Raw genomic sequence first — 27,956 nt, forward strand, 5'->3', positions numbered from 1 at the left:
AGCCACGATCGTTCATTCAGACAATAAGCCTACTCTTGGCCAAGCAATGGGCCGGAGGCTGGGGAGAGCAGAGGTCCCTGCAGCGGGATGGGGCTGGGAGGTCCTGGCTGGGCCTGACATGTGAGTCTGGGTCCAGGGCCTGCGGGCACCATGCCCCTGCTGACTGGAGCTCGGCAGGAGCCAGAGCCAGGGGCCTCAGAAGAGGGTCTGCTCGGCCCAGGTGGGCATGGGAGGCCCCAGGGAGGTCCACCTCCTTCAGAACAAATACCTCCCTTCTTTCCATCTGGCTTCAGCTCTAACCTGCTGCCAAGCACCCTTCCTCTCTCCAGCCTGACCACAGAGCCCTCAGTTGCTCCGGGCAAGGTGTCCTGGGCACTGCACCTCAATCGTTCCATTTTCCTTCCTGTTAAGCAAACAGAAAGGCGAAGTGCACTGCAGGCACCGCGGCCGTGCGGCGAATGTTTTTCAAACAATATCTGTTTCCGGAGAAAGCTCTGATGGAGACACACGCTTTGTTTTGTTAGCAGCCGGAAGGTTCATTTCTGACAAAACCCTTGTTTTCCTAGCAGATCTTCCCACGTTAGAGCGCTTTCCCCCTGTGGTTCTGGCAAGGGTAGATGTTTTTGGTGAGGGTGCTCCGTGGGTTAACCATTTTAATAACATTTTCATCTGCGACTCCCAGTGGGAAAGTTGAGCCTGGCCCAAATGCCTAGGGAGGCTTTTGAGCTCTGTTAGGATGGCGCCAACGTGAGTGCCCCATTCCCAAAGCTCCGGCCAACCCCAAGCACCACTGTGCCCACCCACCTCATACTTCTGGGAGTCAGTCCCGCTCCTCTGCCCAAGTCCTGGGCCAGAGGGACTTTGGGGGGGAGCAGTGACATCATGGCTGCTCCTCCCACCGCATCAGGTTGCCCGGAGCGGCCACCAAGTGGGGAAGTCTTCCTGAGCAGGTGGGGAAACCGAGTGGGTGCTGTGGGTGGTGTTGGTGGCTGTGGGGTGGGAGGCGCATTGGAGGGTGCGGGGTGGAGGAGGCCTGGAGGATGGAGGTGGGTAGGGGCGATGACAGCCATGCTCGGGATGCAGATAGTGACGACGGGAAGCTGGGGACCGTGGGGATGGCAGCGTTGCTGGTGGTGGGCTGCAGGAGGTGGTGTTGCTGTGGAGCTGGCAGTGCAGGTGGGGTTACTCTGCAGCACGGATGGCAGAGGCCATGTGGCTGGCGGTGGGCTGAGGCTGGGGGTGGGTGAGGGTGAGGGAGGGCTGATGGCGGAGGTGGCAGCGGTGACGGGGCTGGAGGGGACTCTACTTGAGGCCGGCCCAGCAGTTTTCTAGATATGATCTGGGGCGCTTCAGGGAACCGCCAGGTGCCAGCGCACTCCCGGCGAGGGCTCCGTGCAGTCACCAGGTGCGGCCACAAAGGCCTGGCCCAGGGTCACACTCGGAAGCGCACTCGGGCCCCGTCCTTCAGCTGAGCCGAGCCGGTGCTCCCCAGTCCCTGGCCGCAGGAGTCCCCCCGGGAGTCCCGCTCGGAGGATCTGAGCCTGAGCAGCCCGCCCCGGACTGCGGGGAGGGGGGAGCGAGGGACAAGCCTGACCCCGGGGTCCTTCGCAGGCCCGGCGCCCCACGTGGGAAACTGAGGCCCGGGAGGCCCGTGCCCGCGGAAGACCGGGGCGCTGGCGGCCCCTGCTCTGCCCTGGGGTCCGGCGCCGGGACGGGCGCTCGGGGGTCTGGGCGGCCCCGGGGCGCCGCGCTCCGCTCGCCCCCGCCCCGCCCGCGCCTCCCCGCGGGCCGCTGTCCTCATTCCACCTCGGCGCCCGGTGCCAAGCGGCTGGCGGCGGAGTCCGGGCCCGGCGGGCAGCGCCCTCCCCCGGCCCCGAGCCCGGGATACTCACGAAGAGCCCGGAGTGCCGCGCGCCGAAGAACGGGAAGGGCCCCGAGAGCGGCCGCAGCCCCGAGCCGCCGTCGTCCTGCTTGGGGGTGACGGCGTCGCCGCGCTCCGCGCCGAACGGGTAGAAGTCGGCGAGCGCCACCGCGCCGCGCACCCCGCGCGCCCCGAGCCCCAGGGCCGCGGCCGCCAGCAGCGCCCAGACGACGCCGAGCCGCATCGCGGGGTGAGCGCGGGACGGGGCGGGGAGGGCGGGGAGGGGGCGCCGGGGCCGAGGCTGCGCGCGGGGTGCGGGGCGCGCGGGGGGCGCGGGGGGCGCGGGGCGGGGGCCGGGTGGCCGCGCCGTCGGGGGCTCCGCGTTCTGCGCCCGCTCGGCCGGGCCGCGCTCTCGCTGCCGCTCCGCGGAGGAAGGCGCCGGCGGGAGCGCGTTCGGGGCCGGCCCCGCCCCTGGGGCCGCGATTTAAATATCCAGCCCGGCGGTCACTCGTCCGGGGCGGGGCCGCGCGCAACGGGCGGCTCTTAAAGCGCCAGGCCCCGTGGGAGAGCGCGCCGCGCGGGGAGCCCCCTCCGCGCTCCGCCCCGTCCCCAGCCCGGAGGGGGCGCCGGGGACCTGAGGGCCGTCCCGGGACAGATGCGTGTCCCCTGTGTCCCCAAGGCCCGAGGGGCTGGGCCTGCCCCGAAGGCGTGACTTCGCGGGGTGGGGGGCGCCGTGGCCGGACAGCGCCTGGATGAACTTTCTCAGAGTGGCCACAGGCCTGTGCCATGCTGCCCCCTTCCCAGCCCTGAGCCTGGGGTCGCCAGGCTTCCGGCCACAGGGGCAGGCTGCCAGGGACCCCACTCCCTGCCTGGGTTTGTGCCAGGAAGAACCCGGCCGGATTCTTGGAGGCAGGGAACTAAGTGTTTGCATCTCCGTGGCCACATCAGGAGAGATTCCTGGGAGGCTGGGGACCTCGGGTCGACCCCTGGCTAAAGGGGACCCTCCGTGGGGAAGACTGGTCCACTCAGGCCCTGGGGGCAGGTGGGCCCATGACACCGGCCTTGGCAGGCAGGGACAGCACCCCGAGTCCCAGTATTTGAATTAAGGGTCCTGACCCTGTGGCCTGCCCAGCCCTCCCCATGGCCTCTCAGGCCGCTGGCCGGGGCATCGCTCTGTGTCCACCTGTCTTTCCTCAGGGGCGCCCAGTCGAGACCACCTCTGTGTCCCCAGGCCCACAGCAGGGTCTGGTTCCTGCAGCCCACCCAGCCCACTGTGCCGTCTTAGATCCTGGTGTTGGGTGATGCTGGCTGCGCGCCACACTGGGGCCTCCAAAGGCAAGAGTGCACCCCTCGAAGACAAGCAGAAAAGGCCGGGTTGCTGGTAACGGCCGCTACCGCTGAGGTTCTGGGTGGTTCCATGTCTGTCTTCGCGTTTGTATTTTCTGAAATGTCTTAAGCGAGCACGTGTTGTTTTGCGGGGAGGCCCAGATGCAGTCAGTTATTTTTAAGAAGCATAGGAGAGTTCTCTGCCTGTGATGGGCGTTGCTGGTTCTCACAGACCCTGCACTTGGTGTTTTCACTCAGAGGTTCATGACCCTTTAGACTTGGTGGCAGGGCCAGGTGCGGAACTTTTAGGGAGGGCTGACCCTGCGCTGGCACGCCCCTGAGAACTTGTGCCTGGCGCCGTTCCCACCCTGCATAGGGTGGCGGCTCTACTTGCAGAGGTGAACTGAGCCGGGGAGGGGAAGGGCTCTGTCCTGCAGTTAGCCCTTGGGTCATGGTCCCAGCTCTCAGAGTTCCAGGACAGCAGCACAGCCATGGTTCCAGCGTCAGGACGGTCAAGGCCTCCTGTCTCTGGAGGGAGGAACAGAGAGGGCGTGGAATTGTAGAATCCTGACTTGAGACTGGCTCTCGGAGAGTGAGAACCTGGGAGGAGAGATGTGTCTCCACACACAGATGCACCCTCATTCACACGCACGGAGGCGGCGTGTACACATGGGGCCTCAGGAACATGCGTTAACCCCTTCCTCAGCCCAGCCCTGGCCTCCTGGGCTGGGAGGGCTGCTCCCGCCTCCTGCTGGCGTGGCACAGGCCATGGGGTCAGGACAAGGCCCCATGCAGCAGCCTCAGGAACAGAGCGGCCAGGCGTCACCGAGGCGGGAAGCAGAAGGAACGCTTTTTTATCTGCCTTTTCTCTACAAAAACCTGGCAGCCTCTATTCGGTGCCTTTGGGGCCTGGCTGGAAAGCCCTCCTGTGGGTTTGCGAAGGTGGGAGGTGGCGGGATCTCTCCGCAGAAGAGGCATCGCCATGGCGTGTGAGGCTTTGCCCCCACTGGTGCTGGCCCTCCGCCTGCCTTGTCCCTGCTCCCCATCCACCTCCCACCGCATGCTCCTGCTCTGCCCTCCCAGCCAGCTGCCTAGGCTGCAGGCGCCCTCCTCTTGAGCACACAAGACAGGGGCCGGGGGAACAACCCACTTCTGCACTTGGTTTGGGTCAACTTGGAGGCAGGGCTGCCCAGGACACCTCAGGGCACACTGTGGCACTCAGTTGCTGCATCGAGGGGAGACCCGTTTCTCCAGGTGGGTGGGCGGCTGGGCCTGACGGGGGTCCGCTGAGCAGCGTTTGGAAATGCTCAGGCCTGTCCTCGTCCCAGAGGGTCGGAGCTTGTGGCCTGGAGAGCGGCTGGCAGTGGGCCAGACCCTGTGCATGGCCACACTCCCTCGGGCACGTAGCCTGCTGACCAGCCTCTGCCTGTGCCCGCGCAGATGTTCAGCCGGGCCTGGGGAGCTGGGGGTTAACACAGGCCCCGCTGCTGCTGGGCATTCATTTCATTAAAAAAACAGCACTACTCTGCAGGCAAAAAAGAAAAAAATGTTTTTTTCAGGTGCTAAAAATATTATCAGGAAATACTTTTCAGCAATGTGCTGTTTTAGGTTCCCCTCTGGACTCAAGGGCGCCTTTGTCTCTGTCACAGAAAATCCACATTTATCAAAACCAAAATTGTTTTATCAAGCAGGCTCATGTTCTGTGGCCAGGAAACCCGAGCCTCCCCAACCGGCCTGTGACATTTTAATTTAGGGCCCGAGCGTGTGTGCAATTTAGATGGGGTGCCCCGGGAGCTGCCCTCGGGGTGGCCCAGGACTCGGGGCTCCACGCAGGCCAAGGAGGGGTGGTGCCCTCTCCAGCCTGCACCTGGTCGGCTGGGCCTGGTTGTCGGGTCTCCACAGGGTTAGGACGGAAGATCCTGGGGCTTGGGCTGCCAGGGGCAGGGGCTGGCTGGCTGTAGCCCACCCCTAACTTTCTCTCCTTCTCTCCCAAAAGTGGCAGGTGGAACGCAGGTCCCCTGCCCCAGAAGCCCAGACCCCAAATGGACGTCCGCGTGCCCTGGAATGAGGCCAGGAGCTCACAGGGGCCAAGGGCCGCCCCAGCTGCTCACCCGGGCACTGCCCTGTGTGGCTGGTTGGGTCTGGGTGCAGTTGGCACCCTGAGGAGGGGTCTGTGAAGCGGCCCTGGACCTCCTCTTTTTGTGCACATGGAGCGGCACATGCCTTGACTCCCACGACGGGACCTCTGCGGTTGCTCTTCAGGAAACAGGGGGACCGGGGCTCACACTTCCTTCCCAGGATGCTCACTGCTGTGTGGGCTCAGGCTTCGGCTCTCCCTGTCCTGGGGGCGACGAGACCCCCCTCCCATCGGCAGCGTGGTCCAGAGCGCCCGAGACAAAGCCCCATTCCCTGTGGGCTCTGGGACAGCAGGGACAGCAAGCCATGGAAAGAGGGGTGCTCAGGCCTGGGGTCCTCTGATGCCCGGAGCTTCCGAAGTAACAAAACCATGCCCTGAGCTGCTTTTAATGATTCGGGAAAACTCTCACGGTATTGTGTCAAGCAAAAGTTTTAAAAAATAGTCCTCCAAGGAGCATGCACGCTGTGGCCGCAGCCGTCCTGAGCTCAGGCGTGCAGGGAAAGGAGGCACCGGCGCCGCCGCAGAGGTTCTGCAGGTCTCGAATGACGGGGGTGGTTACATTCTCCTTTCTGTGTGTCCCTGCTAGCATTTTTTTTTTTCCAATTAATTCGAAAAGTATGAATGTTTTGGAAGCGCAGATAAACGATGTCGCTGGTCCAGCTGGTCCACTTCCTGCCCCGGCTTTGGCCAACCGGAGTGCGTGCTTCCCTCACCCTGGGGTGCTCCAGAGGGCTGGGTTCGTCTCCTGGGGCCCTGCACCCACTCTGCCTGGCCTGTTTGTGGGTGCCGCCATCTGTGTTCCATGGCCCCTCCCCCAGTGCCCACCCCCCGGGACCTTCATCTCCCATTTGTCCCCTCCCGGTGTTAGTCTGCAGTGCCGTCCTTGGACGCCTGCAAAGGGTGCTGCCCCCCCCCCGGGCACCTGAGGGCCTGTCAGAGCCTCCTGGCCAGAGGCCGGAGGGGCCCTCCAACACCCCCGCTGCCTCACATTCCTCGGCGAGCCTCAGGGGTGGCAGGAATCTGAAGGGATTTTGTGTTCTGTCTCAGACCGGAGCTGGGCCTCTGCCTGCGTCCCCGCCTTGTGTGGGGGAGGGTCTCCTGGCTTTCAGAAACCTGGGGCACATGTATCCCCTCTGCCCACCGGAGAGGGCAGGCAGAGGAAGAGTCAGACTGTGGAGGCCTCCGAAGCCACAGGCATATGTGTGGCTCCGGCTCCATGACGTGGCTCTGGGGGTCCACCCCACCTCTGAGATCTCACTGACGCCCAGACTCACTATGGGCTCCAGAGGCAGACCTTCCCCTTAGGAGCACGACCTCCCTCGAGCAACCTGGGCCCGCTGGACCAGGCCGCAGCTGCCTGCAGGTGACATGCCTCCACCGTTAGCTGAGTGCTCTGGCCTCAGCCTGGGCGATGCTTCATGTAGGACACACCAGGGCCCTCGGACTGGGGCCACCCCACTTTATGGATGGGAAACAGCTGGTGGGGTCACAGCTGGGCTGGGCTGGAGGCTGGCTGCTGCGGGCCATGCACGGACTTTTCCCCTCGACTCTGGGGCGGGAGTGGGAAGGGGTCCAGCCCCCTTCTCTCTCCAGCCCCCCTCCCTTGGCCTTGCCTCCACGAAGGGGCAGGAGGACCCCAGCATCTGGGACACATCCTCTGGTTCACACAGCTCTGCCTGCCCCTCACTGGGCAGATGGGTCTGGGATGAGGCCAGTGGAGGGGGAGTCTTGGCCTAGGCTGTGGGGTCCCTGGGCCTGACCCCTCCTGTCGCCCTCATGCAGCCTTGCCCCATGGCCCGGCTTCCTCCTCATCAGCAAGCCAGGTGCTCAAAGGGCCGCTGCGAGAACACAGGGCGAGCCCTCCAAGCCCCCGCTCGGCTCTCAGTGACGGTGAGACCTGGACAGGGGCCCACACACCAGTGCTGGACACACTGAAGACAATGACAGTGTATTTCCGCTAGAAACAGCCTCTTTTCTAAAGACATGCCTTCACGTTGAGGCAGTAAAAGTAGCATCTCTTATGCTGATTTAAGTATTTGTTAAGATTCACAATTCTCAGGCCCCCACGTGCGTTTCAAATGCTCCCCGTGAGCAGCCAGGGCAAGGAGGGTCCTGAAACTGTGGGAGAGCGAGCTGTCTACTCACGGAGACACCCAGAAATCACCTGGGACCCTCCCACCTGCAATGCGCCTCAGGGATGCAAAGTGGGAGGCGTGGCCCCCACAGCCCTGGGGACACACGGGGGCTCCCCCTGCCCGGGGCGGGAGGGGCCAATGCTGAGTCTCCTGTCCCACAATGAGAACCTCGAGGTTCCGGTCCTCCCTCCCACCTGGCCATCCCTCAGGTCCTTCTGCTGGGCTGCGGAGTGGGAGGCCCCCTCCATGAGGAGAGAAGACTGTGGATGGGGGGGGAGGGACGGAGGGGACATGCCTACTGAGTGCCAGGCCCTGGGCACCACATGCTGCCTCGCAGTGACCCTCCACCCTCCATCTGGCAGAGCACTCTCCAGCAGTGGGGGCAGGCTGCCTGCTGTCCTCCACCCTTGACTGGCCACACCAGGGGTGCCTGTCGGAGCACCGCTGCCACCTCCGACTCTTCCTTTCCCGGAGTAACCGCTGCTCATGGGTCACCAAGCTCTTCCTCCATAGCCCAGGCTGAACCTCAGAACCCTCAACACAGCCACCAGCTGTGACCTCAGGCAGAGGTGACAGGCAGGAAGGGGCCCCTCCGCCCACCTCTCTTTAGCGCTTGGTTTTCACAATTCACAGCATGTGTTAACTCCATTACTAAATCCACCAGAAAGCCAGGTGTGCCAGGACACACTCAAGTCCCTGAGTGATCTTGAAATAGACACTGTTGCCCATTCGGCCAGGGCTCACAGTGACTGCCATGGGTGGGTGCTGGGAACCTCTGGCCTTGCACCCCTAGGCCAGGTCCTTGCAGCTGGGATGGGCCCTGTGCACATGCAGGAATTCGCTCGGCTGGCTGGTGCCCCGCGGATATCACAGATGAGCAGCTGTAATGCATGAGGCGCTTTGTGGGGGAGAACAGGCCACTGTGAGCAATGGTGGTGGAGGCGAGGCATGCAGACGCCTGCAGGTGGCCCACGCCACGTGGCCAAGATGGCAGCTCCGCCGGAGTGCCGCCGGACGGTACCCAGCGTTTCTAGGCCAGGAACACGGGAAGCTCTGTAACAGCCTTCAGTGTGACACTCCCCTGCTTCTGGCGGCCAGTGAGTCACGGGGACTTGCACTGAGTCACTTCAGCCACCTGCCACCGTGACGGCCGGAGTTCCTGGATGCGGAGGCTCCAGCCGCTGGGCGTGGGGCTGTGGTGGCTGGCCTTGCAGGACATTCTGTTTTTGGCTCCGGTTGGTGGAAATGTTTTCCACGTGTTTTCCCGTGTTTATGGAGCTGAGGGCACGGAATGAAGCCGGGGAAGCCGGCCTGACAGGGCCTGGCCCGGGGGTCTGGCCAGACCAGCTCCCCTGAAGTGGAAACGGAGTGCCAGGCGGGGGCGGGCTGTGGGGGCACCCAAGCCCCTGCTGTCTGCCGGAGGGGAAGGGGATGTTGGAGGTGAGTGACCTGCAGGGTGGCGGAGGAGCTCTGCGGTCAGTAGGCTCAGAGTGCGCAGCTGGCTGCCTGGGGCCCCTGGGGAGTGAGTGCTGCCGGGTGGCGGCTGCCCGCACGCTGTGCTTTCCACTGGCATCATGCCCACCCCGTCTGAGCTTTGTCCCTCTTATGCAGAGCACAAGGCATCGGTTTTCCCCACAGTGGTTCCCCTGCAGCCTGGGGCCTCCAGCACTTCCCCAGGGCCTCTGGCTGGTGAGGGCTGAGGCGGCCGGCTGCTGGATGGTTTGCAGAGGGCTCACTGCCCTGCCGGGAGGACCTGGCCGAGCTGTGCCTCTTGCTGCCACCGCGCTTCCTGGTCTAATTGCTCCTTCAGGCCGGCCACCTGGGGACAGGACAGTGGCTCCGGTCAGAGGGCAGGCGGCACGGCCGGGGCCCCAGGGCACAGCGATGTGGAGGGCTCTGTGACAGGAAGGGCTGGAGGCCACAGGCCACAGCTCCCGAGGAGAGGTGGCAAGCATGGGACAGAAACATCAGGCGGACATCAGACTGACTCCGTTGCTGCCAGAGAGGGATGTGCAGTCCCACCTCTTACCACGGATGGCCACGCTGCCCGCCCATGGAGGGCTCAGGATCACCGCCACTATGCACCCCTGGCAGGTGGGCTCCCTCCTATTCAGGCTACGAAAGCACTCAGAATGGGGCGGGATGCCGGCTCACGCCTGTAATCCCAGCACGTTGGGAGGCTGAGGCGGGGCTCCCAAACTCCTGAGGTCAGGAGCTCCAGACCAACCTGGCCAACATGGTGAAACCCCGTCTTTCACAAAATACACACACGAAAAAACTAGCCAGGTGTGGTGGCGGGCACCATTAATCCCAGATACTTTGGAGGCTGAGGCAGGAGAATCGCTTGAACCCAGGAGGTGGAGGTTGCTGTGAGCTGAGATCATGCCACTGCACTCCAGCCTGGGCAACAGAGCAAGACTCGTTCTTAAAACTGAAAAGAATCAGAGATGCAAGCAAGCACTCAGAATGATAAGGAAATAAATGCCCTTTTGCTAACAAATTTAGCAAAAGTGCTTGGTGGTCAGGGACAGTAACTTGGGGATGACACTGGGCAGTCACGTCTCCTCCTGGGCCTCAGCCTCAGCTTCCTCATCTGTGAAATGCGCAGACGCCTCTGAGATCCTGACTCCTCTGAGCTCCAAGTCTCCGCGGTTCAGCCCGCAGGTCTGTCACGGGTGCATACACGTGTGGGCATGCAGGGCAGTACACACCCACGCTGGCCATGCTTCCATTACCCACTCATTGCGCCCACCTCATCCCCACATACCATGCGTGCCACACTCTTTCCTTCGTGACTCTGAAGGACAGGTGCAGGGCCGCCTCTGCTACAGCCGTGCATGCTGGGTGCTGTCGAAGCCCCTCCGTCTCCCAGTGAGCCCTGGCAGGAGCTGTCCTCCCCACCCCACTTTATAGACAGGGTGGTGGAGGCTGGGAGACGGTGGTGACCTGCCCCAGAATCCATGCTCCACCTCCCAGTGAGGTGTGGGATAAACCTCGTGCCCTCAAGAGCACAGAAGTGTGGGCAGTGCCCAGAGCGGGCCTGGAGCCCACTGAGTGGCAGCAGAGAGTCCCTGTTGCTAGAAGATTCAAGCAGTCGCCCCTACTGGGATGCCAGTCCTCCCCTCCCCTCCCCTCCCTCTGCCCTAACCCAGGGGGCTGGGGTCCTGACTTTACCTGCTCCTCCAGCATCTCCACTCACTGCTGGTGGGTCCGTCCTTGGGCCTCCAGGGCCCCACGCAGACGCTGTGCCTCTGGGGCCAGGTCCCGCTGGTGCTGGACAGCCAGCTCCCGGAGCCGCAGGGTGTGCGCCTGCTCCAGCTCTGCCATCTGGGCCTAGAGTGAGAACTCAGGCGTCTCACTGCTGTCTCTCACCGAGGGCCACACAGAAGCCCAGGGCAGGAGTGCCCGGGGTGTTCCACCTGCCCTTGTCAGCCCCACTGGCCTCTGCCAGGTGCTGGCCTTGGCCAAGACTGCCCAGCAGACGTGGGGTTGGAGGCACACATTTAGCCAACGGAGCCTTGAGTTTGCCTTTGGCTCGGCTGGAGACCAGGCCGCAGCCTCCAGGATGGGCTTAAAATCGTGGTATCCCAGGTTCCCTTTGGCTGGGCTGGGTGTCCTGAGGGCACTGGAGTTTGATTCCTGCCCATCCTGCCCCATTCCCTGCTGGTTTCTGAGGATGGGGGTGTGTCCAGTGTGGAGAGGGAGAACGGAGCCCCTGAGGCCCCTTCTGTGGGTGTCAGGCCGCTGGGCCTCAGGGGATTCCTCCCCAACACAAGCAGGTGGCGGCCTCCAGCCCTGCCCCAGAGGCCTCTCTCTCCTCCTTCGTCTGGCCCTTGTGCTGCTCTGCAGAGCCCGGGCTGGGCTTCCACGGGGACTTCAGTGTCTCCTGAAGGGCAGGAGTCTTGGGTCCTGGTTCCAGCTCCACCCTCCCCACGTGTGCACATATGGGACAGAGGTGCATCAGCCACTGTCTGGATCTGACACTCTCCTGGGTCCCACCCCAGGTCTGCCCTGGGGCTGAGGTACACAGAGCCCCGCTGGCCCAGCTGACCTGCAGCTGCTGATGCTGCCTCTGGGCTCCGTCCACCTCCTGGTGCAGGCTGTTCAGAGACTGGGCCAGCTGCTCCTTCTCGGCCCCCAGCCTCGCCACAGCCTCCTCCCTCTTCAGTGTCTCTTGCTCTGTCTGCAGAGAGCCCGAGAGGCAGAACCTGTGGTCTCCTGGCAGGGAAGGAGGTCTGGCCAGCCCTCCTCTGGGAGCAGACGGTGCCTCTGGGAAGGACTCTGAATTCCCCTAAGAGCTGGCAGGGTCAGGAAGGGCACTGCCCTGGGCCAGGACCCCCGGCCTCACCCAGGTCTATCTGACATCTGCAGCCAGAGTGACAGCTTCAGGAGGAGCATGGGGCCAAGTCCCCATCCAGCTACAGACCAGCAGAGGTCCCCACCAGCGTCCTCAATGGGGGACTGTCTACGTCTCTTAAGGTGACCTCCCAGGATCTACCCTGAAAACCTTCTCAGTGATCCTTCAGGCCGCATGAGCCATGATCCCTGCACCATTGGGCACTGCCTTCGGTGCGGCACCCGGGACCCGCTGAGCTCACACACGCACAGGCCCTGAGAGCCAGGTGCGCTCGCCGCTCCACCCCAGCAAGCCCGTGGCGTCGGCGTTGCCCTCCCCGTCCGTCCTCCTCGCAGGCTGCAGGTGCCCCAGTGAGCCCCCTCCCTAGTCACCCACTCCCCACCCCATGGGTACAGGTCCGGAGGGAGAAACTGCAGTGTAAATATCAGGGAAGGTTACCCAGGAAACAGACATCTTCTATGGGGAAGTTGGCGGGAAGCTTTTGTTCCCTTGTGAATGGGCTCTCTGGAGGAAAGGATTGAATCTAAGAGTTCTCTCTTACAGAGAGCAGCCCTGGAAGGGGGACAGTGTCCACTGTCCCTAGGCAGCCTGCTTCCAGCACCCCCAGACAGCCTACGGCGTGCCTCATGGGTGGTTGGGTGGACGGGATGCCATGATGTCACAGGCCCATTGGGCCAGCCAGGGGCTGAGGCAGCCTTGGAATCCAGGCCTGGCTCTCCATACCAGGCTGCCACCAGTCTCGGCTGTGCCTGGCCCCCTGGGTCCTGCTGGCTGGGGCTGTGTCCTGGAGTGACGGGTCAGTCCTTTGTTGGCCCCACTGCCCCCTGTTGGGTGCTGGCTTGGCCCAGGATTGGGCAGCAGACCAGGGGCTCGGGGCACACACTCAGCACCCCACAAACCTGCCCTCTTAGCTTCAGGGCTGGGGCAGGCCTGGTTTCGGGCCCGGAGACAGAGGGGACGATTTGCGTGGGTAAAGTTAGTTATGGGGTCAGTGGTTGGAACTTTACAAAAAATAAGGGTTCCTTTCTTCTTCAGGGTTGAGAAAAAGAGTCCCCCTGCACTGAAAGAGGAGGTCCTGTTTCTTTAAAAATCCAGTTACACTCCTGGAAGTGCATGTTATAGAGAAGAGAAAAGTGAAATCCAAAATCAATAAACGGCCGCATCCGGGCTCCCCCTCCTGAGACACCAGTAAAGGGTTTATGGGTTTGTGGGTCCCTCACAGCTGACCTCCTGGAACTCATTAGCTGTTCCTTCCCTCCCCTCCTCGGGCTCCAGGGACTCAGGCGGGCACTGTGCCCACAGCTGACTCCGTGTCCTGGGCAGTGCTGTCGCAAGCAGGGCTGATGCATGCCCCCTGCTCCCCCACCCCCGGCAGCATCCCCGGGAGGCCCCAACACCTGGTTTCGTGGCTCACGGCTGGGCCCCCTTCGGGAACAGCAGCAGGGGCTGGTGACTGGACCCCACTGGCTGGCCCGCCTCTAGAGGGCAGGTGGTCCTTTGTGGACAAGCTGGCTGGTGGCTTTTGTGACTGTCCTGTCCCCTGGGCAGGCTGGGCTGCAGGGCCTTGTGCAGGTGGCCATGAGGCCGTGGGAAGGGCCACCTGCTCTGGGGTCCACCCAAGGCCTCAGAATCTGGCTTCGGCACTTCATAGATGGGACACTGACCTGCAGGGCCCAGCCCCGGAGATACCATCCTCCCCTCCCCCATCCCGAGTGCCCGTCTTCCTTCTGATGCCTCCTCTGGAGCCCTTCCCACTCTGGGGCCCCCTGCCTACTCCTGGATGAGGGCTGTGAGGGCATTAGGACCCTGGGCCCACAGCTGGTGCAGCCCGCTCTGCAGAGCCGGCCGGTGGCTGTGTGGGCACCTTCCCTGTCCCTGCAGGGCCTCAGCACCACACAGCAGAGGGACAAGAGGCTATCCCACAGGCTCCACGGATGGAAGGCCAAAGACACCTACCCTCCTCCTGCACCATCTGCCCTGCGATGCTGAACAAACTTCCTAAGGAGAACAAGCTCAGGCCCTCCAGGGTGTTGGGGGTGGGAGCTTGTGGATGGGTCATGCTGCTGGTGATACCAACTTGGCCTTCCAGGCCTGTCCCTCCAGCTGGGTGACCCAGAGGTTCTCCCGTGGCTTTCCCTGACCTCAGCAGTCACTCTGTGGCCGTGTGGGGAAGAGTGGCAGGGAGCACAGCTGGGAGGGGGGACTGTGGGGCTCTGGGGTCAAGGGGCCATGAGGAGACCTGGGTGGCGGGTGATAGGGCCCAGGGGTGCCGAGCTGGAGGCAGCCCTTCCAAAAGCGTTTGGTCCAGAGGGAGGTGGGCACAGATTCTGTGGGGACTCTGGCCTCAGGCCACCAGGACCCCCCACCCTGCACCTTGGACCCACAGGGAGGGTGGGGCCTGTGCCCAGGCAATGCACCAGCCTCTCCCCTCAGCCGAGAAGTCGCTGCGCAGGACCCTGACTGTGCCCCAGAGTCATTTAAACAGCCCGCACTGTAGAAAGGGCAGTGTCCAGTCCCGTGGCCCTGGACAGCCACCATGTCCACATCAGGGAGGAGCCCAGCTGAGCAGACAGCTGGAGGGGCTGGCGTCGAGGAGAGGAGATGAACAGAAAAAAGCACATCCGTGCGAGGCCACCCCTTGGGCCGGGACCACGTGCCCACTCTGCCCTCACCTGCCAGGTGGGGACCTGCCAGCAACCAGCCCCTGCTGTGGGGGCGGCAAGACCCCCAGTGTGAGAGCCTGGGAGTGTGTGGAGTGCTCACAGAGGACAAGCGGGCTGCCTCTCGGGTGGTGGGGGAGGTGCCGAACACAGCAGCTGCCAGCTCGGTGGGGTGCGGGCTCCGAGAAGCTCTGCCTGGCTGCCGGAGCACCATTTCCTCTTCCTGGGGCTGTTTCCCCGTCAGTCAAGCTGGCGCTGTGCACCCCTCATCTCCCCCAGATGGCTCTGCTCTGTCTGGTTTCATGCGTGGGAACCAGGGGCTGAGCTCAGTGGCCAGGATCACCGGATCACTTACCCGCCAGCAGAGCACCTCCCCCTGGCCTCACCTCAGCGGCCCACCCCTGGACACTGGTCTACGTTTGTCTGACCTTCGGATTGGAAACCCTGTCCTGCACTCTGACCTGCATTGGGGGGGGCGGTGACAGGGCTGGGTGATGGGGGGGTGACAGGGCTGGGTGATTGGGGGGTGACAGGGCTGGGTGATGGGGGGGTGACAGGGCTGGGTGATGGGGGGAGCATGACAGGGCTGGGTGATGGGGGGGAGCATGACAGGGCTGGGTGATGGGGGGAGCATGACAGGGCCGGGTGATGGGGGGAGCATGACAGGGCTGGGTGAGGGCCGTCACTTGGACCATCACTTCACCCCTTGACCGCTGAGCTCCTCCTGTCTCTCATCCTGTCTTCGGGGCCCCACCCGGGAGCTCACTGACCACTGTCCCTGCCTTGAGCTTTGGGGGGTTGTTGGGCACCTCCATAGGCTGGCCTGCCTGTTGCCCCAGCCACAGGGCACCCCCCAGGGCAGGGCTGTCTCTGCTGGGAGCAGAGGCCTCTGGGGCCCTGGGGTGTGAGGTGTGTCAGGGAGAGCCACAGCGGGCACACACGACACCACTGGCCGGCAGGTGAGGACACAGAAGCCTGCATGGGCCAGCACCTCGCCCAGCTCCCCGCTCCTCTCCAAGGAGCACCTGCCCACCCGCCGGCCGCCGACGCCTACCTGTGCGAGCTGAGTGCGCAGCGCCGCGAGCTCCCCCTGCAGACGTGCCCGCTCAGCGCGCAGCGTCGCCGTCTGCTCCTGCAGGGCGCGCCTCTCTGCGTGCGCTTCGGCCGCCTCCTGCTCGCCACTGCACTGCGGCCGCCAGAGCACCTGGGCGGGGGACACTGGGCGTGGGCCAGGGGTTGGGAGGGCCCGGGTTTCTGAGAGGAGGTTGTTCCATCTAAGGCTGGCCCTGGCCTCAGCCGATTTTCTCCTAAACGGCGTGTCCACAGCGGACTCCTCTGTTGCAAGGGTGACTACTGTGTGGCAAGAAATCCAGCCCCTGACTGCGTGGGCCCCTCCAGCCTCAGTTTCCCCAGCTGTCAGAGGGGGACTGGATGGTGCCTGGGCCTCTGCAGGCCTGCACACCTGCCTTCACTGTCTCTCTAGGGCTACCTTCATGCTGAGGGGCTGATTTTGCAAAGGACCGCAGGGCCTCTTTCCCATAGGCCTGTTCACCGCCCCCTGGTGACAGCGTACCCTGCCCTCCTGAGAACCTCACCTGTCTCGGGCGCTCCAGCGATCCCTCGGCCTCCTGGCGCCTGTGCTCCAAGTTGGTGAGCTGCTCCTCCAGCAGCTTCCTCTTGGCCAGGCCTTGGCTGTGCCTCCTGCTCTCGTCAAGGGCCTGGCGCAGTGCGTCCAGTTGCTCCTGGCGGGAGGGGGACACACGGCCCACCTGGAGACACTGGGCATGGGGGTCTGCAGGGAAACCTCACCTCGGGGCATCTGCCTAGACCGCCCCACAGGCCCATGTAGCTGGGATGAAAACAGCAAGAACTCGGTTAAGGTCAAAGTGAAGGGCATTGATCAGTGGTTGTGTTTGCAATGTAACCCCAAGGTGTGGAGCCCCAGGAAGCCTGAGACAAAAGTCAGGGGGGTCTGGCCCAGCGTGGGCAAAGGCTCGGGCTTGGTAGGTTCTCTGCTATAACCGGTGGCCTCAGAGGGCACATCAGTAGCATCCCTGCCCTGTCTCCAGCCTTGGCGGCTCCGGCTGCCCTTGGGATAAGGCCTGAGGTGACCCTCTCCGAGGCTTCCGGAGCCTTGTCAGCTCAGGCCCTGCTTGCCCCTTCTGCCATCACACTGTGCGTTCTCCTGCCTCAGCTCCCACCTGGGGACACGGCTAGTCCCAAACTGAGCCCAGGAGCTCTGGAGGCTGGGAAGCTGGCATCGCCCATGATCCCCACGGTGTCCCTCACCCCGGCACCCTCCTCTCAGCCCCTCTGCCTTCGTCCTGTCCAAACCACCGCCATCCACTCGGGACCGGTGCCTGTCCTTCAGTTTCCTCTCTGTCCTCAGGTACTGCCCAGGACGGCCCGAGGGCGCATTTCACCTGAGTACCATCTGCCATGCCGCTGCCTTGCTCTGGGCCTGTGGCGCTTCCAGCTGCCACCAGGACACGGACCTGGGAACTTGCCACCACACAGACCTCGTACGCCTGCTGACCCCTGCCCACAGCCTCCCCGCCTGGCGCCCCCACCTGTGGGGCCACCTTCTCCTCCTGCTTGCAGGAATCTCAGCTCCCTGCCAGCCCGGGAAGGAGGATGGCACTGGGGGTGCCCTCTGAGCCCCAGAGCTGGCAGCTGTTGGGGCTTGAGCACCCCCAGATGCGAGACAGCCCGCGAGGCATCCGTCATTGGAAGCCTCTGGACTGCACGTTGGCCCGGTAAGGCCTTGGTGGGTCCCCAGCCCTCGCACCTTCCGGGGGTTTTGTGGAGAAGCGGCCAGCTCCTTCTGAGGTGGCCACACTTTGAAAACACTGTTTCTTTGGTCTGACACTTTGTTACTTTAAAAAAGGAGAAGAAGGAAGGTAACGCTTGTACCTAACATTGCGACGCTTCGCCCTTCGGTGCAGTTTTGAAAATTATAATTTTCTGTACAATTTTCCAGTACAAAAGCAGAAGTTTCCTTCAAATATGGCTCAAATATCTCATAGCAGTCTTAAGAGGTCCCAAACCTCTTGTAATGACTCAGCTTTTATGGAATTTGAATGAACCGTAATAACTGAGTGGTTCTCCTTTAATGCGCAGCCCCACGCAGCCCCAGTGAGTTGCTCTGATCTCCTGTGTCCTTTCAGCTCTAAATCCTGATGCTGTGTGAGAGGCAGGCTGGCAAAACCAACCTTGAAAACATGGGTTCAGCCTGAGTCTAAAGTAGCTGCAGGAAAGAACCCCAGCCCTGCTCCCCGAGAGCCGAGTGGAGCTGAGTGCTCAGGATGAATCTGGGTTCCAGCAGCCCCTACCCTGGAGCCTGAGCAGGGGAGAGCCTGGGCTCGGGGCCAGAACGTGGGGTTCCAGTGTCAGTTTCCCCATCTGTGGCATGGGTATGCTGCAGTCTCACAGGGGTCTCGTTGGGACCAAAAGAAGGCTGGGGCCGGGCGTGGTGGCTCCTGCCTATAATCCCAGCACTTTGGGAGGCTGAGGTGGGCGGATCACCTGACGTCAGGAGTTTGAGACCAGCCTGGCCAACATGGTGAAACCCCGTTTCTACTTAAAATACAAAAAATTAGCCAGGCATGGTGGCACGCGCCTGTAATCTAGCTACTTGGGAGGTGGAGGCAGGAGAATCGCTTGAACCTGGGAGGCAGAGGTTGCAGTGAGCCAAGACTGCACCACTCCACTCCAGCCTGGGCAACAAAAGTGAAACTCTGTCTCAAAAAAAAAGAAGAAGAAGAAGGCTGGGAGCATGCTGTGGACTCCGGGAGGCCCCCGGGGAGGCTGTTACAAACGAAGGGCTTGCATGGAAGGCTGGGCGTGAAGGCTGGGAAATACCTGAGCATGAGCAGAAGGGGCAAAGGCCTCGTCAAGTGTCCTGCCGGCCGCAAAGGGCAGGGCAGAGCATGCCACAAACACCCGCCAAATCCGTCCTTTGCGCTCTTGGAATTGGGGTCCTCAGCCTGATACCTGTTATCCACCGGGCGATCGTGGGCCAATTCGGTTATCCACTGGCACGTCCCCTGGAGTCCCTGCCCTGGCGAGCTGGCCCATCCTGCCCTCAGGCCAGTCACAGCGCAATGACCTCTGGGCAGTCCTCAGACACAAGGGGTCGGAGCCCTTCTTGCCACACAGTGGGACGCTGGGGCCAGACCGAGGGCGGGGTCTGTGCCAGTTTGCGGTGGCAAGGCCTCCTCTCGGCTTGGGCCTGCCCACTGCCCGCCTCTTCTGCCAGCCCCTCCTGCTTGGACCCGACTAGCTTTATAGCCTGTTGCACTATTCACTTTCAAAATTTTCTTGGAAAGTCTTAAATGTCTACCCTTTCCCGTCAACTTTGCAGTCAGCTTGTCCAGTATTCCTGTAAACACAACACAAGCAAATAGACAAAACCAAACCATAAAAGCAAACAACCAGCAAACAACTGACAAAGCAGGAGCACGAACAAAGACCCACCCAGAACCCGATCACCCGCCCAAAGCCACAGCCTCGCCAGGGAGACGCCGTGAGCAACGGCAGTGGCAGAACACGCACTCATGGTTCAAATAACCCTCACACTCAAGAAGAAATAAAGATGGAAACTTCTAGAAAACTGGTAAAAAGGGAACGAACTCACATCAAAAGCTGCTGCGGCACATCCCAAACCACAGTTAGGGAAAATGGGATCATGTGAAATGCTCCCGCTGTTAAAAGAGAAAGCCCACACGTAAACAACTTACTTATTCCTTTCAAGAACTTGGAAAAATTACAACGAAAAAGATTTAAAAAGAGAGTATTGGCTGGGCGTGGTGGCTCACACCTGTAATCCTGGCACTTTGGGAGGCCAAGGTAGATGCATCGCATGAGCTCAGGAGTTTGAGACCAGCCTGGGCAACATGGTTTAACAACATTTCTACAAAAAACACAAAAGTTAGCCAGATGCAGTGGCATGTGCCTACAGTGCCAGCTACTGAAGAGGCTGAGGTTGGAGGACCGCTGGAGCCCCAGAGGTGGAGGCTGCAGTGAGCCGGAATCACGCCATTGCACTCCAGCCTGGCGGACAGAGCCAGAACCTCAAAAGAATAAATAAAATACAAAATAAACCGAGACTGAAAATAGAGTGTTAATAGAAATAAAAGCGGAGATACATTGATTATTTGAAAACAGGAATAAAACATGAACTGTTGGCAAGTCAGATTAAGGAAAAGAAACCAGCCTGGAACATGAAGGACAGAAGCAGATGTAACTCCACGTGGAAATGAGGCACAGCGATGCGCAGAGAGCAGGTGCACCTGCCGGCAAGACCACGCTATCACAAAGATGGTGCTCAGCAAATGCAAGTGCAGGTCCTTGGCGATGCGCTGGACGTGTGCGATGAGTGACATTCCCACGGGCAAAGCTGACCCGAGAAGAAATGGAAAGTGAAAACAGACCTTTGACAGAAAAGAGACTCAAAGGGAATTAAAGTGTGCTCTTTACCATGACAGGGGCTGCCGACAGGTACAGGGACGCTCAATGAACCTTTCAAGGAAAGTTATTTTGAGCATTCCAGGTGACAGAAGAAATGGAAAGCCCACCAATTCATTTTATAAAATAATCAAATTTTCTTAACACAAATAAATTTGAAAAATATGTCACCGAAAAGGAATTACAGATGCAAAAATTCTTGACAAAGCACTGAGAATAATCAATTCCGACCGTGGCTCAGTGTCCGCTTTGTGGGCCCTGCTGGCCCCAGGCTGCTCTGCTGGCTTTGGGCTTGTGTGGATCCTGGAAACTTTTAGAGCCTGTGAATGATGCTGAGTTTGGCCCCCACAGGCAGGTGAACTGCAGGGCTGGCACTGGGGACGTGTGAGCTGGTGGGGTGGACGTGGCATGTGGGCACAGTGGGCGAAGGAGGCCTGGGCAAGAGTCCAAGGATGCCACGGGCTCCCCTGAGCTGTGACCGGGTGCCAATCCGAGGGTGGCAGGGTGGGCCTTTCTGAGCAGGCATGAGGCTGTGGGTGACGCTGGGTGAGTGCCAGGCCTCCCGCCTGCTTGGCGGCCTGGCCAGCTGCTTGGGCACGGCTGCTGTGTTTGGTGCATGTCCTGGCGCCGCGGGCTGGCCCTGCACGGCTGTTCTATCGAATTCCCAGGATAGCCTTGGAAACGGGAGGGATTTGCTCTCAAACAGGATCTTACTGTTTGCACAGTACAGCCTACCATTTAATTAGAAAAATATGTTTTTAATTAACTTTCTCTTGACAAACACATTGGCTTATGTGAAGTGGGGAAAAACCGACCCATGAAAGTGAGAGAAGTGTGTCAAATGCAGAGCCAGAAGAGGCGCCAGACCTGCCCCGAGGGACCCCACGGTTCGGCAAGGGCGAGGGGCAGCAGGGAGCGTGGCTGTCTTCCCAGCCCCCTGGCTGGCTAGAAACGTTTCAACCCTGAGTTCTCTGCCTGGGTTTGCCAAGTGTCAAAGGCGGGGCCTCTGGTGAGGTGGTGACTTAGGTGTGTCTGAATCCAGACACCCACCACAATGACCAATAGATGACAAAAGGTTGGGAAACTTGTTCTCAGAGCTGGGGACCAGGGGCTTGTAGGGCTCCTGAGGGCAGGTGAAACCAGCTCGGCCTAAAAAAAGGTGGAATGGGCACTGCCAGAATTTTAAGAAAACATTGACACCATCATGATAGAGTTTACCATGTTTCACTAAAATCCTTGAGCAAATTCTAGACCAAGCAGAAAAATGCACATGGACAAGGGTCTGATGAATATCAGAGCATCCTCTGCACTCATGTGTGGAGGCCCGAAGTGGGACTCCCCCATACCCTGGCTCAGAACGGGGAGGGCTGCGGGGAGCTACAGGGGACCACATCAGGGAAGAGGGCTGCTGTGGCTGGGGGACCCGGGGAGCCCTCTGTCCCTGCCAGGGAAGCAGCTGAGGAGGTAAGGGTGCCCCCACTGCCCCCCCCACACTTCAGGAAAAGAACAGCTCTGGGGGGGGCAAAATGCCACTGCTGGCTCCCCACGCTCCCCCACAGCTCCCTGTGGCTGCGGGATCTTGGAACCCTTCTCTCTGCCTTTCCTTTGAGGCTGAAATACGTGGATGGGGACACATAAAGTCCACAATGAGCCCTCTCCACTCCCAGCTTCGAGCAAGGCCAGAACTCCCTTCAAAGTTTCGCAAAGGAAAAAGCATCACAAAAGTAGCATCCACTGGGGTTCGAGAAAATAAAGTCGATTCGAGGAAATCTCGAATTGAGGAAATCTCTAAGGAAACAGAGGAGGAAGCTGCTGACACGCATCAGAAGAGGGTAACTGGCATTCTCCGGGCGAGGCCGGGGCACGGAGCCCGAGGTGAGAACTCCGGCTGAGCAGGCCGCCGTGGGGGCAGCAGCAGAGGCGATGAGGCAGACGGTGAGATGAGCTGAGCAGGAGTAAGACCTGAAATTCTCCTAGGACCTTGGGGAAATGGAGGTGAGGAGCAATCCAAGACCGAAGCCAGCACAGGCCCAGGGGGTCATGACGGGTGCTGAGGGCTCCAGGACAAAGGAGCAGGGGGTGACGGAGAAGGAGAAGAGATATTTTTTTTTTACAGTGGGAGGAACCTCTGTAGACAGAAGGTAGATTTGCTTCTGCAAGTAGGGAGGGGTTGCCAGGGTACGTAAAAATACTGAAAGGGGCCGACACGCCCATATGTTGGTGACATTTTTGAATTTCAAAGACACGGAGGCCTCTGGCTGCCACTCTGGAAAGAGCGCTGACAAGAAAAACCCAGAGAGCCCAGAGACTCTGCACAGTTCTGGAACCTCTGCGGGGCCCAGACTCTAACGAAAACCAGGCCCCTGCAGGAGAGACGCCTCCAGGCTCCACCCAGCAGCCAGTGGCACGGAGTTCACTGAGGCTGGCAGCACATCGCTGGGACCCCTGTGGCAGGTGCGGCCCTCAGAGGCCCCGTGAGCTCCGGCCCTGACGCCGTCCCGTGACCACGTGGCATTCACGGCCACGGGACTCTGGATGCGAGTCTGACTCTGAGTTAAGGAAAGGGCGACCACCCAGACAGGCCCCGCCCACCCACGCAGGCCCCCCCCCCCCCGACAGGCCCCCCCCCCCACGCAGGCCCCACCCACCCAGACAGGCCTCCTCCAACCAGACAGGCCTCCCCACGCGGACAGGCCCCGCCCACCCAGACAGGCCCCGCCCACCCACGCAGGCTCCACCCACCCAGACAGGCCTCCCCACCCAGACAGGCCCCGCCCACCCAGACAGGCCTCCTCCAACCAGACAGGCCCCGCCCACCCGGACAGGCCCCGCCCACCCACGCAGGCCCCACCCACACAGACAGGCCTCCCCCAACCAGACAGGCCCCCCCCCCCCGGACAGGCCCCCCCCCCCACACCCACGCAGGCCCCACCCACCCAGGCCCGCCGTCGGGTGTTGGCAGAAGGGGCAGAGAAGTGTAAGGCACGTGGAGACATGGGCGAAGGCCCTGCCGCTGTGCTGTGGCACCCTTGAGGAAGCTCCTGGCTGGGAGTGGGGGGCCCTTGGCCGACAGCCTGGAAATGAGGCTTAGCCCAGTCACGCAAGGAGATGAACTTGCCACATGGGATGAGCCCAGATGCCCCGGAAGCACCCGGATGAGCCCAGAGACTCTTCCCTGGAGCCTCAGGTGGCCCAGCCCGCCCCATGACTGTGAGGCCGGGAGGGGAGACCCCAGTCACACATGCCAGGCTTCTCACCTACAGGACTGGGGGCCCAAAAGCGGGGTTGTTTTAAGTCATCAGCAATTTATTGCAAAAAATAGTGCACCAGGTGTGGGCTGCTGTGGGTAGAGCGCCCTGGGGTCCACAGATATCAAAAGAAGTCCAACTCACAGGCAGGAGAGCCAGAGCCCCCGGGCAGGTTTGCAACTGGAGAGTGTCCAGAGGAGGAAGTTCTAAGGAACAAAAGTCTCAGCTTCTCGGGCGCAGGTGGAAGCACTGCAGTGGGCAGGGTGGGGGGACGGGAGACAAGACCCTCAGCCTTGGTGGGTGCAGGGCGCTGTCCTGGCCCAGCCCTAAGGGGCCCTGGGCGCAAAGGCTAAGGGAAAAGGGCTGCATGAATCACTCCTGTGTGCAAGACAGGGCCAGCAGGAAAGACAGGCAGAAAGGAGGAACGTCCTATCAGCAACCTAAGGAAAAACAGCTTGCGTTACCACAAACTTTCTACGCAGAACAAATTCCCCAGAAAAGGCGAAGACCCTGAGGTGGGATTGAAGCCAAAGCCAGGCCGATGACACAAAGGCTGAAAACGCAAAGACCAAAAAGTCAGAGGCCAGGAGGAGGACAGACCGCAGCCATGGGGCGTGCCGGCCACACGGGAAGAGTTCACGGAGAAACTTCACTTTCCAAGAGAGTCAAGAAATCTAGAAGTCAGATACCCTTGGAAATAAAAGGAGACATTGACAAAAACAGTCGCTGTCAGAAAACTCAACACATCATCCTCAGCTTTCATAAATTCCGGGATTCTCAAACGTGGCCTATCTGAATAACGCATTTGTGAAGATTGATTTAAAAGGTCCATTTCAGGGTCAAGCAGGGTGGCTCACGGCTGTCATCCCAGCACTTTGGGAGGCCGAGGTGAGCCGATCATTTGAGGTCAGGAGTTTGGGACCAGCCTGGTCAACATGGTGAAACCCCGTCAGCACTAAAAATACAAAACATTAGCCGGGCGTGGTGGCGCGTGCCTGTAGTCCCAGCTACTCAGGAGGCTGAGGCAGGGAATCGCTTGAACCCAGGAGGCAGAGGCTGCAGTGAGCCAAGATCACGCCACTGCACTCCAGCCTGGGCAATAGAGTGAGACTCTGTCTCAAAAAATAAAGTAAAATAAAATAATAAGACAACTGTTTCAAAATGTCGTAACCTGTGAACGGAGAGCCCGTTCTGAACGCCTGTGGGCAGCACACATGTGACTATCCGTATAAATGAAGTGTGGTTCAGCTCAGCCTGCTCCAGGCCCCCCGACTTAGGTTCCCCACCGCCTGGGCATCTCGCAAGTGTGACCCCCTCCCTGGCCAGGCCGCCTGGGCCTTCCACAGGTGTCTCCAGTCCTGCCGCCCCAGCAGCTGCCACCGGAGGGGTGTTTCCGAGACGGGAATTTCCAGGCTCCTGGCTGATGAGGAACTTGCCGTCTCTGCAGCCTGGCCTCTGCTCTCTGCCCCCTCCCCTCTCCCCTGCAGGAGCCACCTCCTCAGAGGTTCAGGGCCTCCTAGGGACCCAGCGCCTGCCTGCTGGCCTGAGTGCTGACAGCCCTTTGGTGGCCTCTGAGGGCCACCAGGCTCCCAGGCTGAGCCCTGCGCAGAGCAGCACAGGCCTGCTGGGGAAGGTGACCATAGGTGGCTTCTGCACTTGACCTCTGAGCCCTCTGTGCCAACCTGCAGGGCTGACCCTCCTGACAGCGTGTCCGGGCCTCCCTCGTGGGAGGGACATTTGCAGCGGAGTGGCTCCTAGACCTCTGTGCCCAGTCCCCTCTGCATGGTGCTGGCTCCCGCTTCCCAGAATGGGCTGGGGACGCCTGGGGTAGCTGCCCTGGTCAGCCTCAGCGCGGCACACTGTTCTCTGGCCGCTGGGGCCTGCGAGGGAACACTCTGGAGAGGCCGGGTCATCCCTTGGCCTAGTCCTGACGACTATCTCAGGACATGCTGGGGGCTGCTTGGACCCGTGGGCTGGGCTGGGCCCGGGCTCCCCATCAGCACTGAGGACCGAGGCTGGGCCAGGCTCCATCCCCCCCTGCCTGGCTGTTCCCTTTCCAGGCCCACCTCAGACCCAGCAGCCACCTCCCCAGCAGAAAGCCTGGCGCGCAGGGACAAAGACCTCAGCCCTTTCTGTGCCTGAATGACGTAGGGTGAAAAGTGGTCTTGGAGCAGCACGGTGACACCGGACAGAGCCCCAAGGCCAGGCCAGGGCCACCTCTATGCCTGCCAGTGTGGCCTCAAGAGAAGGAAGGGCCTAGACTTGGGGCTTTGCCCCCCACTTGCTGTGTCCCCAGGACCAAGTCCTCAGTGTCCCCAATCTGTAACACAACGGCTAGAACTACCTTAAAGACAGCTCTGCTAGGGACAGGTCCAGTCCTGATGGCCCCAAAGCCACCTGCCACGACCCAGCCTGCACCTCTGCCCAGGGCCCTGCCTGGGTGGCCACTGGCCCCAGGTCTGAACATCCACAGACGCCCTTGCGGACTCCTCTCACCCCCTCCTGGCCCTGTGGCCTCCCTGCAGGGTGTGAGGGTGACCGACAGGCCTTGTTCTTACACTGCACCTGTCCCCCCTCCCCCGCCGCCTCCCCACCTGCAGCCGCCGCTTCTCCCGGCCTGCCACACGCATGCTCGCCAGGTGCTCCAACTCCAGCCTGCCCAGTGCCTCCTTCTGCAGGGCTCTCGCTGCCCGGGCACTGCCCAGCACACCCTCCACCTGGCGCCGGCCTGTGGGGCAAGCAGGGTGGCTTGAGGGGCTCCCACGCCCCTCCCAGGTCACAGGCAGGCAACTCCGCAGACTTGAGTGACTGGCACCCAGGTGGGGCAGGGTCTGTCCTCGCCGCTCGAGGGTCCTGGGCTGGCCTGGGGTCCCCGCTTCCCGTGTCTGGACTCTGACCTCCTCCCTGCTCATCCTTCCCTCCTGCCTCTTTCCTTTTTTTTCCTTTTTTTAAGAGACAGGGTTTCACCACGTGGGTCAGGCTGGTCTCCAACTCCCGACCTCAGGTGATCCGCCTGCCTTGGCCTCCCAAAGTGCTGGGATGACAGGTGTGAGCCACCGCGCCTGGCTGCCTCCTTCCTTTAACTGAGGGGGCACTAAGTGGAGAAACTCGTGCATGAGACGCAGTGGGGGGCAGTGGGGAGGGACCTCTCTGAGGGGGTGGCAAGAGGCAGGGCCTGCATGGGGAGAGCCATGTGGCTACCTGGGGTAGCGGGTGCCAGGAAGAGGGCACGGCCCAGGCAAAGGCCCCTGGTGGGAACTGCAGGAGGCCAGGGCGGGGCAGGGGCTGCCGAGGACACTGGAGCTGGATGGACCAGGAGGGCCTTGAGGGGCCTGTGGATGCCATTCCTCTGTGCTGGGGAAGTTGCTGCTGAGAAAGCTCTGATGCCAAGCGCGGGCCCCGCCTCCCCAGGCCTGGTGGCTTGGGTACTGCCATAGGGGCCTAAAGCTTACAGCTGGCCGCCGTGGGGACACTGTGGTTCCACCCTCACAGCCGCTCCCACAGTGGGTGGGGTGGGGAAGGCAGGTCACCTTCCTGGGCCTCGGCCAGGGCTTTCTGTAGCTGCCCCACGTGGCTCTGGGCCCGGGCACACCTGCACTCTGCCTCACTCAGCCGGCTGCTCAGGGTCGCCATCTGGACGCGAGAGTCGTCCTGGGAGGAAGGACTGAGGTCAGTGGGGCCCGCCCAGCGGGCGGGTGGAGGGCCAAGGTGTCTGCTAGAGGGTGAACGTGTGCAGGGCAGGGTAGCAGGTGGCGTGGCAGTGGGCTCGAGGAAGGTGGGCACACTGGGAAGCTGAGCTGACCTGCAGGCCTGGGGAGGGGAGGGGTCCAGTGGGGCTGGGCCTTCAGGACCCAGGTTTCAGGTACAGGTGTGGCGTGGAGAGCTGGCAGGTGGTGGCCCACAGCCTGTGGTCACAGGGACTGGCAGTGGCTGCCCTGGCAGCATTTGGGGCTGAGTGCCGATGGGACCCTGCTCCCCAGGGCAGACACGAAGGGAGCGGGTGTGCACGGACCCCAGCCAGGGCTCAAGGCCTGTCTCTGTCTTTCCCACAGCCCTGCCCATGGGAGTCCCCTGCCCATCGTCACCCAGCGAGCTGGAAGGGGGCCGCTCATGGGTGGTTCTGTGGGAGCCCTAAAGCCAGGAGCAGCCACTGGGGAGCTTGGGCCCCAGGAGGGGACTTTGGGAGCACTGAGGAGAGCTTGCTGGCTCTGTCCTGCAGGGGATGGCACGAATTGTAGAATGCCCTGGCCTGGGCCCTGGTGGGTGTCGCAGGAGGGCCTGGCTCCAGGGGCTTTTCAGCCTGGTCTGAGGAAGGGGGTGGCCTGCAGCCACCCAAGGCACTTGGGTTTGGGGGACACGGTGGTACCAGCGTTTATCACAACAAACAGGACAGCCTGGACCTTGAGACCCCGGGACGCGCAGGTGGGTGGACAGCAGGTCTAAGGTGGTCTTGCCAGAGGCCCCGGCGTGCTGCTGTGGGTGGGAGGCCCCAGCCCCCGTTACCCGCTCCCGCTGGGCTTCTCGGAGCTTCCGCACAAAGTCCTGTAGGACGTCCTTCACGGTGTCCACATCCAGGAGCTCTGAGCTGTGGCCTCCGGGTGTGGGCGAGGGCCATCGGAGGGGTGAGTGGGGCCTGGCTCGGCTGCTGGCATCCTCTCGCCCAGGGAGAGCCTGGGAGCCGTTGGAGCCTGCGGGAGGTGACAGCGGAGAGGTCATAGACAGGGACACAGCAACAGAGCACGCCCATGTCCCTTCCTCTCTGCTGC

General features: G+C 61.8%; 2 protein-coding genes across 11 annotated transcripts in view; both read right to left on the bottom strand.

The window, feature by feature from the left end:
* SNED1 (sushi, nidogen and EGF like domains 1) overlaps positions 1-2,317 on the bottom strand; it is an 86,564-nt gene extending 84,247 nt beyond the window's left edge. For 6 of the 10 annotated variants that reach the window (XM_032269531.1, XM_032269535.1, XM_032269534.1 and 3 more), the window contains exon 1: positions 1,893-2,315. In XM_032269531.1, coding sequence (XP_032125422.1) covers positions 1,893-2,105 — 213 coding nt within the window. In that variant the 5' untranslated portion in view covers positions 2,106-2,315. Of the gene's footprint in view, positions 1-1,892 lie in introns of all 10 variants that reach the window. The other 4 variants (XM_032269530.1, XM_032269527.1, XM_032269529.1 and 1 more) reach the window with 4 other exon arrangements.
* Positions 2,318-8,149: 5,832 nt separating this feature from the next.
* The window catches only part of CROCC2 (ciliary rootlet coiled-coil, rootletin family member 2), a 78,391-nt gene continuing 58,584 nt past the window's right edge, over positions 8,150-27,956 (bottom strand). Inside the window, 7 exon segments of the mRNA XM_032269548.1 lie at positions 8,150-9,278; positions 10,634-10,792; positions 11,511-11,642; positions 16,072-16,218; positions 25,785-25,918; positions 26,721-26,841; positions 27,694-27,878. Of these exon segments, the coding sequence (XP_032125439.1) occupies positions 9,192-9,278; positions 10,634-10,792; positions 11,511-11,642; positions 16,072-16,218; positions 25,785-25,918; positions 26,721-26,841; positions 27,694-27,878 (965 nt within the window). The 3' untranslated portion in view covers positions 8,150-9,191.

This window comes from Sapajus apella, unplaced genomic scaffold (assembly GCF_009761245.1).
Source record: "Sapajus apella isolate SASKATOON/1434 unplaced genomic scaffold, GSC_monkey_1.0 scaffold194, whole genome shotgun sequence".
NCBI lineage: Eukaryota > Metazoa > Chordata > Mammalia > Primates > Cebidae > Sapajus > Sapajus apella.